This window comes from Callospermophilus lateralis, chromosome 1, assembly GCF_048772815.1.
Source record: "Callospermophilus lateralis isolate mCalLat2 chromosome 1, mCalLat2.hap1, whole genome shotgun sequence".
Classification (NCBI taxonomy): domain Eukaryota; kingdom Metazoa; phylum Chordata; class Mammalia; order Rodentia; family Sciuridae; genus Callospermophilus; species Callospermophilus lateralis.
Genome location: NC_135305.1, coordinates 102,861,424 through 102,875,759, shown reverse-complemented (window position 1 = coordinate 102,875,759; position 14,336 = coordinate 102,861,424). Strand labels below are relative to the sequence as shown.

The 14,336-nt window shown below is 40.8% G+C and overlaps 1 protein-coding gene across 1 annotated transcript in view; it reads right to left on the bottom strand.

The window, feature by feature from the left end:
- Nucleotides 1-14,336, bottom strand: part of Abca13 (ATP binding cassette subfamily A member 13) — a 427,810-nt gene that overhangs the window by 268,224 nt on the left and 145,250 nt on the right. The window contains exons 30-31 of the mRNA XM_076864534.2: nt 9,660-9,836; nt 7,830-8,136 (exon numbers count right to left, since the gene is read on the bottom strand). Coding sequence (XP_076720649.2) covers nt 7,830-8,136; nt 9,660-9,836 — 484 coding nt within the window. The remainder of the gene's footprint in view (nt 1-7,829; nt 8,137-9,659; nt 9,837-14,336) is intronic.

Genomic DNA, 14,336 nt, shown 5'->3' with positions numbered 1-14,336 from the left:
CAGCAAGTTCAAAGACACAAAAGTGATGAGCATATTGAATGAAAACTGTACAACAAGAAGAACCACATAGAGACACTGGCTCTTGTTCTTGTCACTCAGGATGCCAGACTTTGGTTTAAATGTGAGGTGGTGACAAATTTCATTCCCCACTTCCCACCTCACATCCGCTCATTCCTCTCCTCCTGCCTCTCTCCCTTCACCCCATCACCATCAATCCTGGGGAAGCCCAGAACGGGGCTGGAGGATGGCTATAGACAGATCAGACTTCTGTGCCTGGCCTCTTGCTTCCTTATGCACTACCTTGCCCCTTCTCATCTCCTTCAGAAAAATGAGAGAGCAGATTTCTTCTCTTCCCACTGCTTGTCAGTTCCAACCTCCACGGCCTTCCTCAATACACCCGCTGTTTGTTATGATTTGTGACTTGAATGGGAAGGGGAGGTTGGGAGAAATGAGAGCAAGGAGCGTTGGCACTTATTTTAGGCAGCATGCAGCTATGTATGGAAGTATGTGCACTCCCCCAGCAATAAGCAAAGGGGAACCTGGATGCTCTTTCTCTAATGTTCCTACTTTTTGTAATACACTCAGGACAGTCAGGGAGAAGGAAGGATGCCCACATGCATCCAGACCTCTAAATATAAAACCATCCAAAGCCATCAAATCAATCCTGACTTTCAGCATCAGAAGTTGGAAGAACTTTCTGTCAGAGCTGCCCAAAACAGAACAGGCTGCCACTGGGAGCATCCGGTCTGCTCAAAGCACCTCCCATGGTCCTTTCACAAGTCTGGGCTTCTCTCAAGCAAGATGATTTGCTGTGTACTACAAGCTAATCAGGTTGCAAATCAGCAATCAACATCCCATTCAAGGGGAGGAGATGGAAATTCAAAACTGTCAAATCACTGGCCCAACATCCTGCAACCAGCAAGTACAAAGCTCGAAACCAAAGGTTTTTTGTTGGGTGGGGGAGCCCTGGTTCTCTCATCATTCCAAGTCTGACACTCTAAAGGGACTCCAGAGGCTCAAAAAAGATCATACAACCTTAAAAAGCAACACTCACTCCCAGGGTCCAACATTTGTAAAGAGGCAGATTTAAGATCTGTAAGTCAGACTCCTTGTCAAGGAATTCTCCTATATTTTGTTTGTTGGGTGAAGGCCTGAACCAGTCAGGATTAACCCACTCTTGCCACTCCCAGGACCTATGCAAACAGTTTTTCTCCCTGTCTTGTCTCTTTTAGAGTTATGAACCCACGTTACCTACTGTGTTAAACAATGAGTTTCCTAAGCTCAAGAATTGTGTATTACTCATCTCTGCATTTCCCCAGCACCTAGAAAAATGCATGTCTACAGTGAATATGAGGGAGAAAAAAAAATGTCTTTTGAACAAATGAATGGAGGAATAAGTATACAAGTGAATGAAGGCATTGAAAAAATATATCAGAGGCAGAGCGTGTGGTGATTCTAAATAAGGGTGTTTAGGGATTTGGTGAGGATTATTCTTCATCCCATAGAGAACTGTACATTTAGCATCTCTGGTCCTCAGGCACTAAATATACATTGCCCTGTTGTGACCACAGATACTGTCACAAATGTCCACACCTCAGGTTAAGAAGTGCAGCTGAATTTGAGCTCTGATAGGGATACAAGAAAATGTGCCAGACTTTCCAACAAAGTGAAGTGAAATGGCAGCTGCTCTTGCCTCTTGGTCCAGAGTCCTTCACAAAGTGCTTAAAATGAAAGGGCCTTAAGCTCATCAGAAAATTGGAATGAAAGCCATGTAGATGCCATGAGACCTGGGGACAGATAACCTACATGAGTCTCAATTTCTTCAGCTGTGCTTATAAATTCCTAACAGGAAAGATGAGATGCCAGTGTTGGAAATGTGATGCTGTTTTAAGGGAGGGGTTATTGTTGCTGCTATGGGGCAAAGAACACAGAGAAACTGAATAAAGTTTCTGAGTCTTTAATAAGACATGTCCTCCTCCACCTCCTCCCTCTGTAGCAGAAAGACAAGTTCATGAGGAGGGTGGGCTTGAGGGAGTGAAGAGCCACAAAGTTAAAGAGCACATTTCTTCTACTTCCCATCAATTACCTGGTGTTTAGGTCCCACTCAGTGGAACAGGACAGAGTCTGGATAGGGAAGGGGGGCTTCTAGTGTCTCTTGGGGGTACTAGGAATGTGAACTTCTAGGAACAATGGATATGGACAAATAGAAAAGAGGTGTTTACTAAAGTTTCTTGAAGTAAAGCGCAAGGTTAAGAAATAAAATGGATATTACAAAAAGTCCTCTCATGTGCCTGCTGTGGAGCAAGCTGATTTTTTTTTTTTTTAAAAGCAGGAATCCAACATTGTGAGCATGACTCTTGGTAAACCCTTTATTCTCCACTCCCCCGCAAGACATATCCAAGTTCAGATGTTGGGACTCTGGGAGCTATCATTCACTCAGAACCCAAAAGTTCAATTTCTCATTCTCTTAGACCCAAATCCAGAATGCTGTAAGTTGAAGGAATCAAAAAGCTGTGGTAGAAATAATAGGCACATTTTGAAAGAAATATTCTTTTTTCATAGAAAAGAATTCTAGAGTATTGCTGTGGATTTTGTTTTCTGAAAACCTTCTTAGTGGACTTACTCTTTGAGGCAATAGATTAACATTTGAAATCCTTTATATTCGTGAAATATGATATAGTTCCAATCAGAAATTGTCCTTATCAATTATTATGTGTCAATTTTTTAAAAAAAACTGTCCTTTTAATAACCACCCATGAATCATGGGACTGATGAGAACATTAAATTTCACAAAGTTCTGTTCCCTATTCAACTCTATAGTCTCAACCTAATAATTATCAACGCTGGCCTCTCAAAACTGTGGGTCTGTGGGTTAATGATAGATATTACACGAAGAGAGAGAAAGCTCTGTAAGCTCTGGATTCAAGGAAGCTGGGGAATTTTTAAATAGATGGGCTTTATACTCCTGGATGAACTGCTAAGTTTCTGCCTATGAGCCAGTTCCTGTACTTGTTGAGGTCTCCTCTCAACTATTCAAGAACACAATTTCCCCACCTCTGATGATTACTTTCAGTTTTCCCTCTTACTGGACTATCTGCATTTTAAATACCTTTGAAATGGTAAAGACTCTAAACCATTAGCATCCTACGTATTTCTCTAAAGAGCACATCTTCTGTTCAAATTGCCCTCCATCCACTACCTATGTGATGTCCCTCTTCCCACCTACCTGCCTCTGAAGCCACCCGTCAATTGCCCCCCTTCATCTTATTTATACAGGAGTCACATTTTTGAACACTCCCCCTTGCTGGAGTCACTCTTCTAGTTGGCCTCCAGGACTCCATAAGCTCTCCTCCTACCTCAGTCTCCTTTCCTCCCTGACCTTTTTTGTGGTGGAGGTGGGGGACGTCATTGGTCTTGGCCCTCTTTGTTTCTCTGGCTACGCTCCCCTCTGATGGTAAGGCCATCTAATCTGAATTTTAAATACCTTTGAAATGGTAAAGACTCTAAACCAATACCTCCAACTGGATCTAGCCAGCTTCCTAAAGAAATCGCTTTTTTTAGGGCTGGGGTTGTGACCCTGTGGTATGTGTGTGGCCCTGGGTTCAATCCTCAGCACCACATAAAAGTAAATAAATAAAATAAAGATATTGTGTCCAACTACAACTAAAAAGTAAATATTTTTTTAAAAAGAAATCTCTTCTTAACATTTCTTTATGTTTCTAAAAGCAATTAAGTGTGTAAAACTGAGCTTATATTCTTTTCCTCCAAGTCTTCTCTACCCACAGTTGTTTGCTTCCAAAGTTAAAGATAATTCCAATGATCCAGTTACTTGAACCAAAATAGGGGAGTCTTCCTTGACACCTATCATCAAATCTTTTGGCAGATCTGTTGGTTCTGCTTCCAGAATGCAACCAGAATCGATCACTGTGTACACAACTTTGTCTGCCACGACTCTAAACCAGGCCACAGTCATCTTTCACTTGGGTTATTGCATCAGCCTCCCATGTAATTTCTATGCTCTCACTGCTACACAGTGTCTCCACACAACAGCCTGAACAAGTTTTTTACAATGTAGATTTGAAAACATCACTCATGTTCAAAACCCTTCCATGATCCATTGCACTCAGATCACCTGCTCCCACACAATCTGTGATCAGCTCTTTGACTTTCCTTTCTTGCCCTTGTGCACTCTTTCACGAATCTACATACACCAGACCACCCCTGCCCCAGAGGCTTTGCACTAGCTCTTTCCCTGCCATAGAACACACTTTCCCCTGTGTTTCTGTACTCCTTCAAGTCTACTTAAATATTTCCCTCCAGCCAGAGTCTACCCCAAGCATAACTGCAGCTCTGCTTCCTCATTAATGTGAGCCCCCCATTCTACTCCTCCCTAACATGCTGGTATTTATTGCCCTTAACATCCAATACAGTTTTCTTACTTATTGTATTTGTAGAGTGTCTGCTTCCCTGAACTATAAGTGACAATATACCATGGATTTTCACCTGTTCCTTGCACTGATTCACCCCAAGGCTAGACACTGACAAATAGCACATAAAATGTTATATATTTAAAAATTAAAGAATATGTATCTAGTCCAATAATTAACAGAAAACCAGTCAAATATTTCAACAAGTGTGGTATATGGTCCAAACTGTGCTTTAGACTTTTTACTCAGGTGGCTGAGTTCCAGACCCATCTCAGACTGCATCTCAATCGCAGCAGGCACACTAAGCCTCCAGAAATGCAGATGTTCTGAGACTAGACATCCAGGAAGAAGAGGCCTCAAGGATTTAAATCGTTCAGAGACGTAAAATGCTTCTTTGCCTTTTTCAAACAAGTAAAACAAATAGTTCTGAGGAGTTACGTTGCGGTATCCCAGTGAGCAGACTAAGAGAAGTAATTTCATGACATCAGAGTCATACCTAGACATTTCACAAACTCCAGCTTTCAAGCATGGAAGTTTCTCATATACAATAATTTGTCTTCAAAAGGTGAAAAAAAAAAAAAAAAGAATATCTTGTCTTCATCTGTCTCATCAAGGCCTCCTTCCCAACCCTCTTGCTGTTGAGAACTAGCATCATGAATGGTAGGTAGGATTATTCAGTCTACCTCAGGGATCCCATACACGTCTTTACTGGAGTGTATGTCACTCTTCCCAGGGTACACATCCTGTGTCAGGGAGGACAAAGTCAATCCCCAGCCACTTCCTGTGGACCAGACTGGAGGGGATTTGCATCTTCCCACCCACATAAGCATGATGTCCCCTCTTCCCTGGGTGGCAATCCTTTGGAGATGGAAGGAGACTATCTGATGGGCTTTTCACTTTTCTAAAATTTGCCGTTTTAAAAATTGCATTATAAAGCATTGATTTATCCAAGCATCTAACAGAGGCCACTATTTCTCAGATTTCTTAGGCATTTGAGTTGTTAGCAAGCATCTGTGCAAAAACAGGAATATACTGGTTTCTGCTGAGGTTGTCACCTCCCAGAAAAATACTATAAGAGCATACTTTGCAAAGTTAAAAATGCTTAAAACTATCATTGCTTTGATAAAAAAGAAAAGTTTTTGTTTCACAAAGAAGGAAATTGAGAGGCTTACCAATGATTTGTCTAATGAGGAAGTCCCTGAGGGAAAATGACAGCTTGGTTTCTTTCTTCCAACCCTGTATTCTCTCCACCACACTAGGATAAGCACCCTCAGGCAGGTTTTAATCTTACCTCCAAGAGATGGTTCTTCCTGTAACACTAAGTGTTCTCCAAAAATGTATAAATGAGGGGAGGAAGGACAGGAAGGAAAAGCAGGGGGATCATGAACTAAAATTGAACTCCATGCATGTATGATTTTGTTGGGATGAGCCTAAATACTATATATAAGTATAATGCTTTAATTTTTTAAAATATTTTTTCAGTTGTTGATGAACCTTAATTTTATTTATTTATTTTTATGAGGTGCTGAAACTCCAAGCCAGCGCCTCACACATGCTAGGCAAGCTCTGTACCACTGAGCCACAGCCCCAGGCCAATGCTTTAATTAAAAAAAAAAAAAAGACAGGCTAGGCACAGTAGTAGGCACCTATAATCCCAGCAACTTGGGAGGTTGAGGCAGGAGGATCGCAAGTTCAAAGCCAGCCCCAGCAAAAGCAAGACACTAAGCAACTCAGTGAGACCCTGTCTTTAAATAAAATACAAAATATGGTTGGGGATATGGCTCAGTGGTCAAGTGTTCCTGAGTTCAATCCCTCATGCACCCCCCCAAAAAAAGAGAATATACAATCAAAAAATTATATTGATAAGCTATTGTGTATGGTGCGTTGTGTTAGACAGAAAGGAGAGAGTAAGACATCAAGTCATCTGTCCTTAAAAAAACAGGACCACCACCACCTGGACAGGGAGTCAACTTCTGCATGGTGACCCAAGGCTCTGTCCCCATCAGGGGTGGGATGCAGGTTGAGCTTTACCTATAGAGCCTCACTGGAAGGCAAATGTCTGTCCCTCTTCTCATAACTAACATGACATTCAAGCCTGTCCCTTTAATAATCTCGCATTTTTCGGCCACTCACTTTCTACTGAGCTTTCGAGAAAGCTCAGAAGGTGGAATCATCAAAGCCACCTCCGGGAGGTGACAACCTCAGCAGAACGTGGTATCATCAGAGCCAGCCAGGGATTGCAAAGGACTCGAAGCCTGTGTTATTCAGGTCCACATGTGGGAGCAGGATGCTTATGAGAACATCATTCATCATGCAGAGAGGAAGGAATCCAGGCTGGGCCCACAGCCTGCAGCAGTATGGCTCCCCTCTTCAATGCCTTTTCATGACAGTCTTTTCATAGTCTAACCCCACTCATATGTCTACACTCAAGTTCAGTGAGTCCTAGATGACCACAACTTCCATTTCATGCTGCAAACACACCCTGCCTGTCCTGTCCTTCCTACCACCTGCTTTTGTGACAGCCAATTTGTCTTTCTAGTCCTCTAGATGGTCCAGCTGTTCCAGGCTTTAGACTAGATTTCCTGTTTTCTCTCTTCCTATGGACGGCTCCAGTCAAATCATACCATCTAAATTTAAATAATTACTTCCTGCACTCCCAAGCCACCGACCTAGGCCTCTGGAACCCTCACTGGCCTATTTTTTAAAGATTTGTCCCAACAAAGAAATCTTCCTCTGTTTCCCCAAATGAAGACAAGCAGCATGTGGAGCCAGACATGCACAGCTCTTGTAAATATTGTTCATTAAATATATTCTACGGACATTTAAAACTATAGGTGCCTGATATCAAATTAAAATTCCACTTGATCACATCAAGTTGTTCCTTGGAATCCTCAGAGAATTGATTCCAGGATACCCGGCAGATTCCAGAATCCACAGCTGCTCAGGTCTGCACTATAAAATAATGCAGTATTGCATAAAACTTATACAATCTCCCATGTACTTTAAATCATCTCTACTTGTCTTACCAAATATGATGACTATTATGTCACTTCATTCACAAGAATTCAGCATATAGTACGGTGCATGTCTAATTAAAATTTTGCTTTTTGAAACTTTCTGGAATTTTCTATTCAAAGATTTTCAGTCTGCAGTTAGTTGAATCTGTGGCTGCAAAGGGCTAACTGTATCTTACCCATCATATTTCTACATAAATAGCTCAAGTATATTTTAAAAAACAGCCTTAAGAAAGTAATAGGAAAAGTGGATTTTAAAAAGAAAACTCTTTGAGATGACTATAGAAGAGCTTAAGGATCTTTTTCTCTATTCTGTTTTCCTAATGCAAAATTCCTCTCCCTGCAGGTAGACACTGGAGGAAAGCTTGGCTTGACTATAGCTACTTACAGGTCACTGGTGTGGCATGGGTAGGGGGCTGCCTGCGTCTGAGTGGTCGGCTCCAGGGCTTCCTGGCCAGTCTGTACTTCAACGATGGCTCTTTCAATCATGTCTTGCAGTGGGGCAAAGATGTAGTTATATTTGAACCCATCAGCTGGTAGACTCTGAGGATGGAACTTCCAAGAAGGGTTTTTTATCATATCTGTTCTCATGCTGTGTAAGACGCTGGTCCGAATTGTATATGTGACACGGGGTGGCAATTTGAGAGGTGTCGATCTGATTCTCCTGCGGACTATGGAACTGTTGAATATGACACCTAGTGGCAGAAAAGGAAAAATAAAGCATCATCACAACTTAGGCAGGGGCATACACGTGTCACACTGCTCAGACTGGAAGACTGGTGGATTGTGGGCTTCAGCACAGCCTCCGACGCCTACAGGAAGAGACTCCAGGCCCAGGAGGGCAAAATCAAGGCTCAGTTCCATAAGCAATACGTGGTAAACTTGATCCAAGACCTGATTCCCAGTCCAACGTACCCTTTTATCTTCATTAATAAAACCATGCTATGGTGACATCAGTATAAAGATAGTATTTTATTTGGGAGAGGATTTGAAAAAGTGTGTGAGCCTTCTCAAGTAATCAGCCCTTACTTTCTTCAAGTGGCAGATGCATCTGGAGGCACAGAATCCACCTCTGAGGTTATGTAGCACTCATAACTCAAGTATATGGATTCTGTCTTATGTCACATGGGTTCTTTACATTTTATGCAAAACCCTATTATGAGATAAATTTTGTTCTCCCAAAATTTATGTTTTAGTCCTAACCTCCAGGACTTCAGAATATGACCACATTTGGATACAGCATCTTGAGAAGAATTATCAAGATAAAATGAGACCTATAGGGTGGGCCCAAATTCAATATAACATTGTCTTTATGAAAAGGGGAAACCTAGACACAGAGACAACATAGAGGGAAGACTATATAAAGCTATAGAAGAAGATAGCCATCTACAAGCCAATGAAAGACATTTACAGAAGATCTGTCCCTCACTATCTTCAAAAGGAACTAATGAATGTCTTTTTAAAAATTTTTAAAATTTATTATTTTTTATTTATTCTACTTAGTTGTGCAAGACAGCAGAATGCATTTCAATTCATTGTACACAAATGGAGTGCAACATTTCCATTCTCTGGTTGTCTTGATCTTAGATTTCCAGCTTCCAGAACAAATTTTTATTGCTTATGTCACCCAAGCTATAATACTTTACCATGGTGGTCCCAGCAAAATAAATACATAATTGGAGGCTGGAGATGTAGCTCAGTGGTTCAGCGTGAACTTATCTTGTACAAAGCCCTGGGATCAACCCCCAGCACCAAATTAATAAAAATAATAATAATTTTTTTGTTCAAAAATAATAGAAAAGGATATATTATACTTAACTTGAATAGGTACACATATAATAATGGAATCTAACTGACCACTGTCTTTTTTTCCCCCAGCCAGGATATCAAGATAATATGTGAAAGATAAAGACTATAGAGGAAATTAAAGCATAACTTCAGTCAGGAAAAATGTGACCACAAAATAATGTCCAAAAAAAGAGTAAAAACAGATACATCAAGTTGCATTCTCTTCAGGATGCTGAAAATGTCATTGGTTATTATGGCATGAAGCCCAGCTTTCCATTAATTCCATGTATATGTTTCTGCTTATTTATGTTTTATCTGAAAAAGACCCCTTTTCTTTTAGAGCCAATATAAGGTAACATTAAGGAAAACTATGCAAAATGACCACCTTGGAGAGGCAGTGCCCTTGTGAACATATTTGCTCCTTACTTACTGGCCAAGAAGTTGTTTTTCTTCATGAGTTCATGGGCTTTAGATTCCAGGATGTCAGCTGACTCCACAGCCTGGAAGCGATCCAATGCCACGCAAGAAGAGAGATTCACCAAGATTTGACCCAAGAAATGGAAGCGTCCAGCCCCTACATGGTTAAACATCTTGTCTAGTATCCCTCCTGAGGAAAGTAAACAGATTACAACACATCAACTTCTGTTTCACCTCAGTCCTTATTGTTCATATATAGGGGATTGCAAAAACAAAGTTGAAAATGAATATGATTTCCTTCATTGAAAATTTTTCAAAAGAATGAAATTTTGTTCATATGCAAAATTTGCTACTTATTTGCCAACTGTAAATTCTACTTTTTATATAAGTTATCTATAATGCTAATGCATCTAAATAGAAAGGGAAAAAAAGTTGATGAACAAAGGGTAAGATTACATCCCAAGGAAATTTGTGAAAGTGAGAACCAGACAAAATAAACAAAGACAGAAAGGTCTACGAAGAGTAGGGTGAAAATCTTTCAGAAAACTCAGCAAAAAAGAAAAAAAGTTGATGTTCCAACTTGGATTAGTAAAATTATCAATGAGTATTGGCACTGAGGAAACACAGTCCTCCTACACCCTCTGTCTTAGTTATACATTGGAAATGAAATACACCAAGAGATTTGCATTAGCAACATCTTGGCTCTAGAAGCTGAACATTAAACATTTTCAGGGAAAAATGCTGAGGTGTCTTGTTTTTTTATTTTTTTGTTTTTCGGGGGGAAGGATGGATTTTTTGCTTTTGTGTGTGTGTTTTCACTCGGTTTCAGAAAGTACTTGGAAAAAAAGGAACCTAAAGAAAGAATATAGAATAGAAACAGTACAGAAAGAGAAAGGTGCAGTGGCGCACACCTGTAACCCCAGCGGCTGGGGAGTCTGAGGTAGAAGGATTATGAGTTCAAAGCCAGCCTCTGAAAAGCAAGCCACTAAGCAACTCAGTGATACCCTGTCTCTAGATAAAATACAAAATAGGGCTGGGGATGTGGTTCAATGGTTGAGTGTCTTGAGATCAATGCCCAGTACACCCCATGCCCCCCCCAAAAAAAAGTATAGAATGAATACACAGAACACACCTGGGGAGGGAAAGCATCCTGAGAGTTCATAGAACACATGGGTAGCTGGGCAGGAAAAGAGCTTCGCAGTTTGCTGTGCCTGAGGCCCTGCTAGCAGATGATGCATCATAGCCCCAGGTCATAGGCCACTATACAGAGGGCATGTGTGCCTCCCACTCTTAAAGCACGTCTGAGAGAAAGCCGCCTTCTCCCCACTGTTCTGGAAAAATGCTCACCTAGTTGGTGTGATGTTCACGGCAGAAGGGGCTCCACCCACCCTCTCCTTAATGACATCCAGAGAGAGTCTCTTTCCCCACTCAGGATTTTATGAAGAAGAGAATTGGAAAATGTGCCCAAAAAGACACAGTCAATCATAAAACTACATAAATAAAATCACTGTGTGGATTAGCTATTAGTTGCCCATGACCACTGCATTGGCTATGGGGACCTGCACATTCTAGTCTCAAGCAGTTGGTGGACATCAGCTTCTGGATCAGCCTCCTCTCCAAAAGCACTATAAAAAGCGAGGTTACAACTTGTTCCCATGAGAGAACAGTAGCTCAGGCCACAGTCCAGCAGCATCAAACATGGAGACATGTAATTGACTGGCAGTTTTCATTTCTCAACAGTTTCACAGTCAACAATTTCTACGGTTTAGGGCTAGAAAGAATATTTGCCTGTTTGGATGATGCAACCAGAGAGCAACTAGAGGGATCCCAAGTGAGGGGTCCTCCACCTCTCTGTGTCCTGAAGCCCCCACAACTAGGAAGGTATTTTCTACTTTGGGGAATGGGTGGGAGCCTACCACAGAACATCTTGGGAGCCCTCAGAGAGGTTCTGAGCCTCAGAGTTAATGGCATGGGGTTGGCATTGACCTGGAATGCTAAAAAGGATGGTTATGGTCTATTCTGGCCTCCATGACTCCCTTCCCTGCCAGGTGCCAGACCCTCCTCACTGAACAGAAGGGCACAGGGTGCTGGTTTCAACAGTTTCTAGTTATGGAGCTCTCTGGGCCTGGATATGGAAACAGGTCCTTTGCTGTCTGGGTCTTCTAGTCTAAGTGTCAAATGGAGTTGAGTACTTGCTCACCACTCCCCAGTGGGCAGCTATGGATGTTTAATCCTCATCCTATTTATGAAATGGGAATCATAATCCACCCTGTAATTATCATCTTAAGGTAAAATTAAATAAAGCAAGTAACACATCTTGTCCTCACTGTGTCTGGTACAGAGTGAACATGCAATCAAAATTCCACAGTATCACAGTTATTAATATATAAAATTGATTTCTAATAGAGGCACAGGAAAAAAAACACACTGCCTTTAACTTGCTCTAAGTCTCGGATATTGGCTCAGGTAACGTGGCATGATTTAAGCAATGTTCTGGGTGGCAGGTGGATTTTCAGGCTTCTACCCACCCCCCACCCACCTCACCTAAGATGGAAAGTTCAGTGTTCCCATTCATCTGTTCTGGAGAGATAGATGGCTGCACACTGGCCTGGCTTGGCTGATGCAGGAATAAAACTGACACTAGTAGTTCCTCTATGTCCCTCTCCAAGATAGTACCATGTGTCTGAAACTGCCCTTGGCTGGTGACCCCAGCATGCAGTGTTGACCTCTCTAATTTCCACTGCAGACAGTAGTGAAAAAGGAGAGAATAGGGGTGGAAAATGCAAGGAGACAACAGAGATCCTGGATAAGTATTTACAGGGTAAAATTTTTGTGAAATGACATTGGTGCATATGAGAAAAAAATATATTGCATTAGTCTACTCCCCATTAATTTAGTATAAAATTATTTATCCAATTTCCCCCAAATGTTGAAGAAAAAGTGATGCCTGTACACAATTCATCATATTCTCTCCACGACTATGAGGTCTGGTACCCTGCCTGGCACCTGCTACAGTCTCCACATATCAGGGTCTAGAGATGTCATTTTTTTGCTGTGAAATGCTACTTCAAGGTGTGGTATTTATGGGTTATGCAGTGACTGTGATGAAAACTCCCTTGGAGATTCTGTTGTTTTCTAAATAGTAGGAGTATAGAGCTAAACTTGGATATTCTTATGTGCAATGATAGTGTTGGGAGCCATCAAAACATAAGACATGTGAATGCTGCAAAATTGACAAGACACAGCTCCACTCCAGTAGCAGTTCTTCTATTTATTCCATGTCTGACATCAAAAAGTTATTAAGTCTTTCAAAGTTTTAGTTTCCTTATTTATTGCATGAGTAAAGCAAAACTATCCCCATGAGATTGTTGTGAAACTTAAAGTTTTATGCATATATGTATGCATGTGTGTTATATATGTATAAATTACCTATTTTTGATTCCTTTGCAAGAAACTAAGCAGAAAATTTAAAAAAGAAAAGACTAGGGCTGGGGATGTGGCTCAAGTGGTAGTGTGCTTGCCTAGCATGTGTGAGGCCCTGGGTTCAATTCTTAGCACTACATAAAAAATAAAAGATATTGTGTACATCTAAAAAAATAAAAAATAATTATTTTTTTAAAAAAGAAAAGACCAAAGAATACATTATCCATTGTTGAGGAATTGAGTTTTTAAGGCAGAGTTGGAGAGTTTTTAAAATTTTATAGGATGGATCAAACGGAGGGTATCTTTATATTGCATTGTTATATGCTGACCATTTGTTATGAAATATGTTTCCCTGTAAATTTAGTTAGAAAAATTAGCTGCATGTAGATCTGGATGTTAAATGCAATAAAGAGTGGCTTGACCTCAGTATATATAGTATAGCTTTAATTATCTTCCAGGGCAGGAATCAAAGCTAGCTGCTTTTTAAACAAGGCCTTAAGAAGCTGAATCATGTGTATAATTGGAAGGCATAAACACAGAGGTGGGAAAATACATATGTGTGTGTGTGCTTTCAGTCCTCTGTGCCCATAGTTCCATGTCTTTGGTTCTGCATCCATGGATTCAGCTGACTTCAGATCGAAAGTAGTCCAAAAAAACTGTGTCTGCATGGAACATGTGCAGACCTCTATCTTATAATTATTCCCTAGACAATATTGTACAAGGATTTTCATAGCATTTACATTTTATTTGTTATTATAAGTAATCCAAAGGAGGATGTGCATAGGTTATAATATACACCATTATATATAAGGGACTGAGCAAGTGTGAATCTGGTATCTGTAGAGTGTCTTAGAAGCAATCGTTTGTAGACATCAAGAATAAAGGTTCACACACACACACACACACACACATATATAATTAGGAATGAAAGCAAAAGCTGATCAGGAATCTCACTGGTTCTTGGAATACTATGCTGATCTCCTTCCTCTGAGAAGAAAGCAGCAATATCCTTGTTGGGTAACAGTTCCTGTACCATGTATTGACTGATAAAATGTAGTCAGGTATTAATTGCATGTGCTTTCACTGTGGAGACTTCCTGTGTTCTCTCTAACCTGCAGGATTAAGGAACACTGCTGAGGAAAAAGGGTGGAATGAAGAGGACAGGACTCTGGGGATGAACCCCCAGGAGCCTGAAACTGAGGCCTGGTCTTCTTGGATCACTCCATCTCCTATGGTATGCAGTAAGATATGGGACAAAGGAGAACAT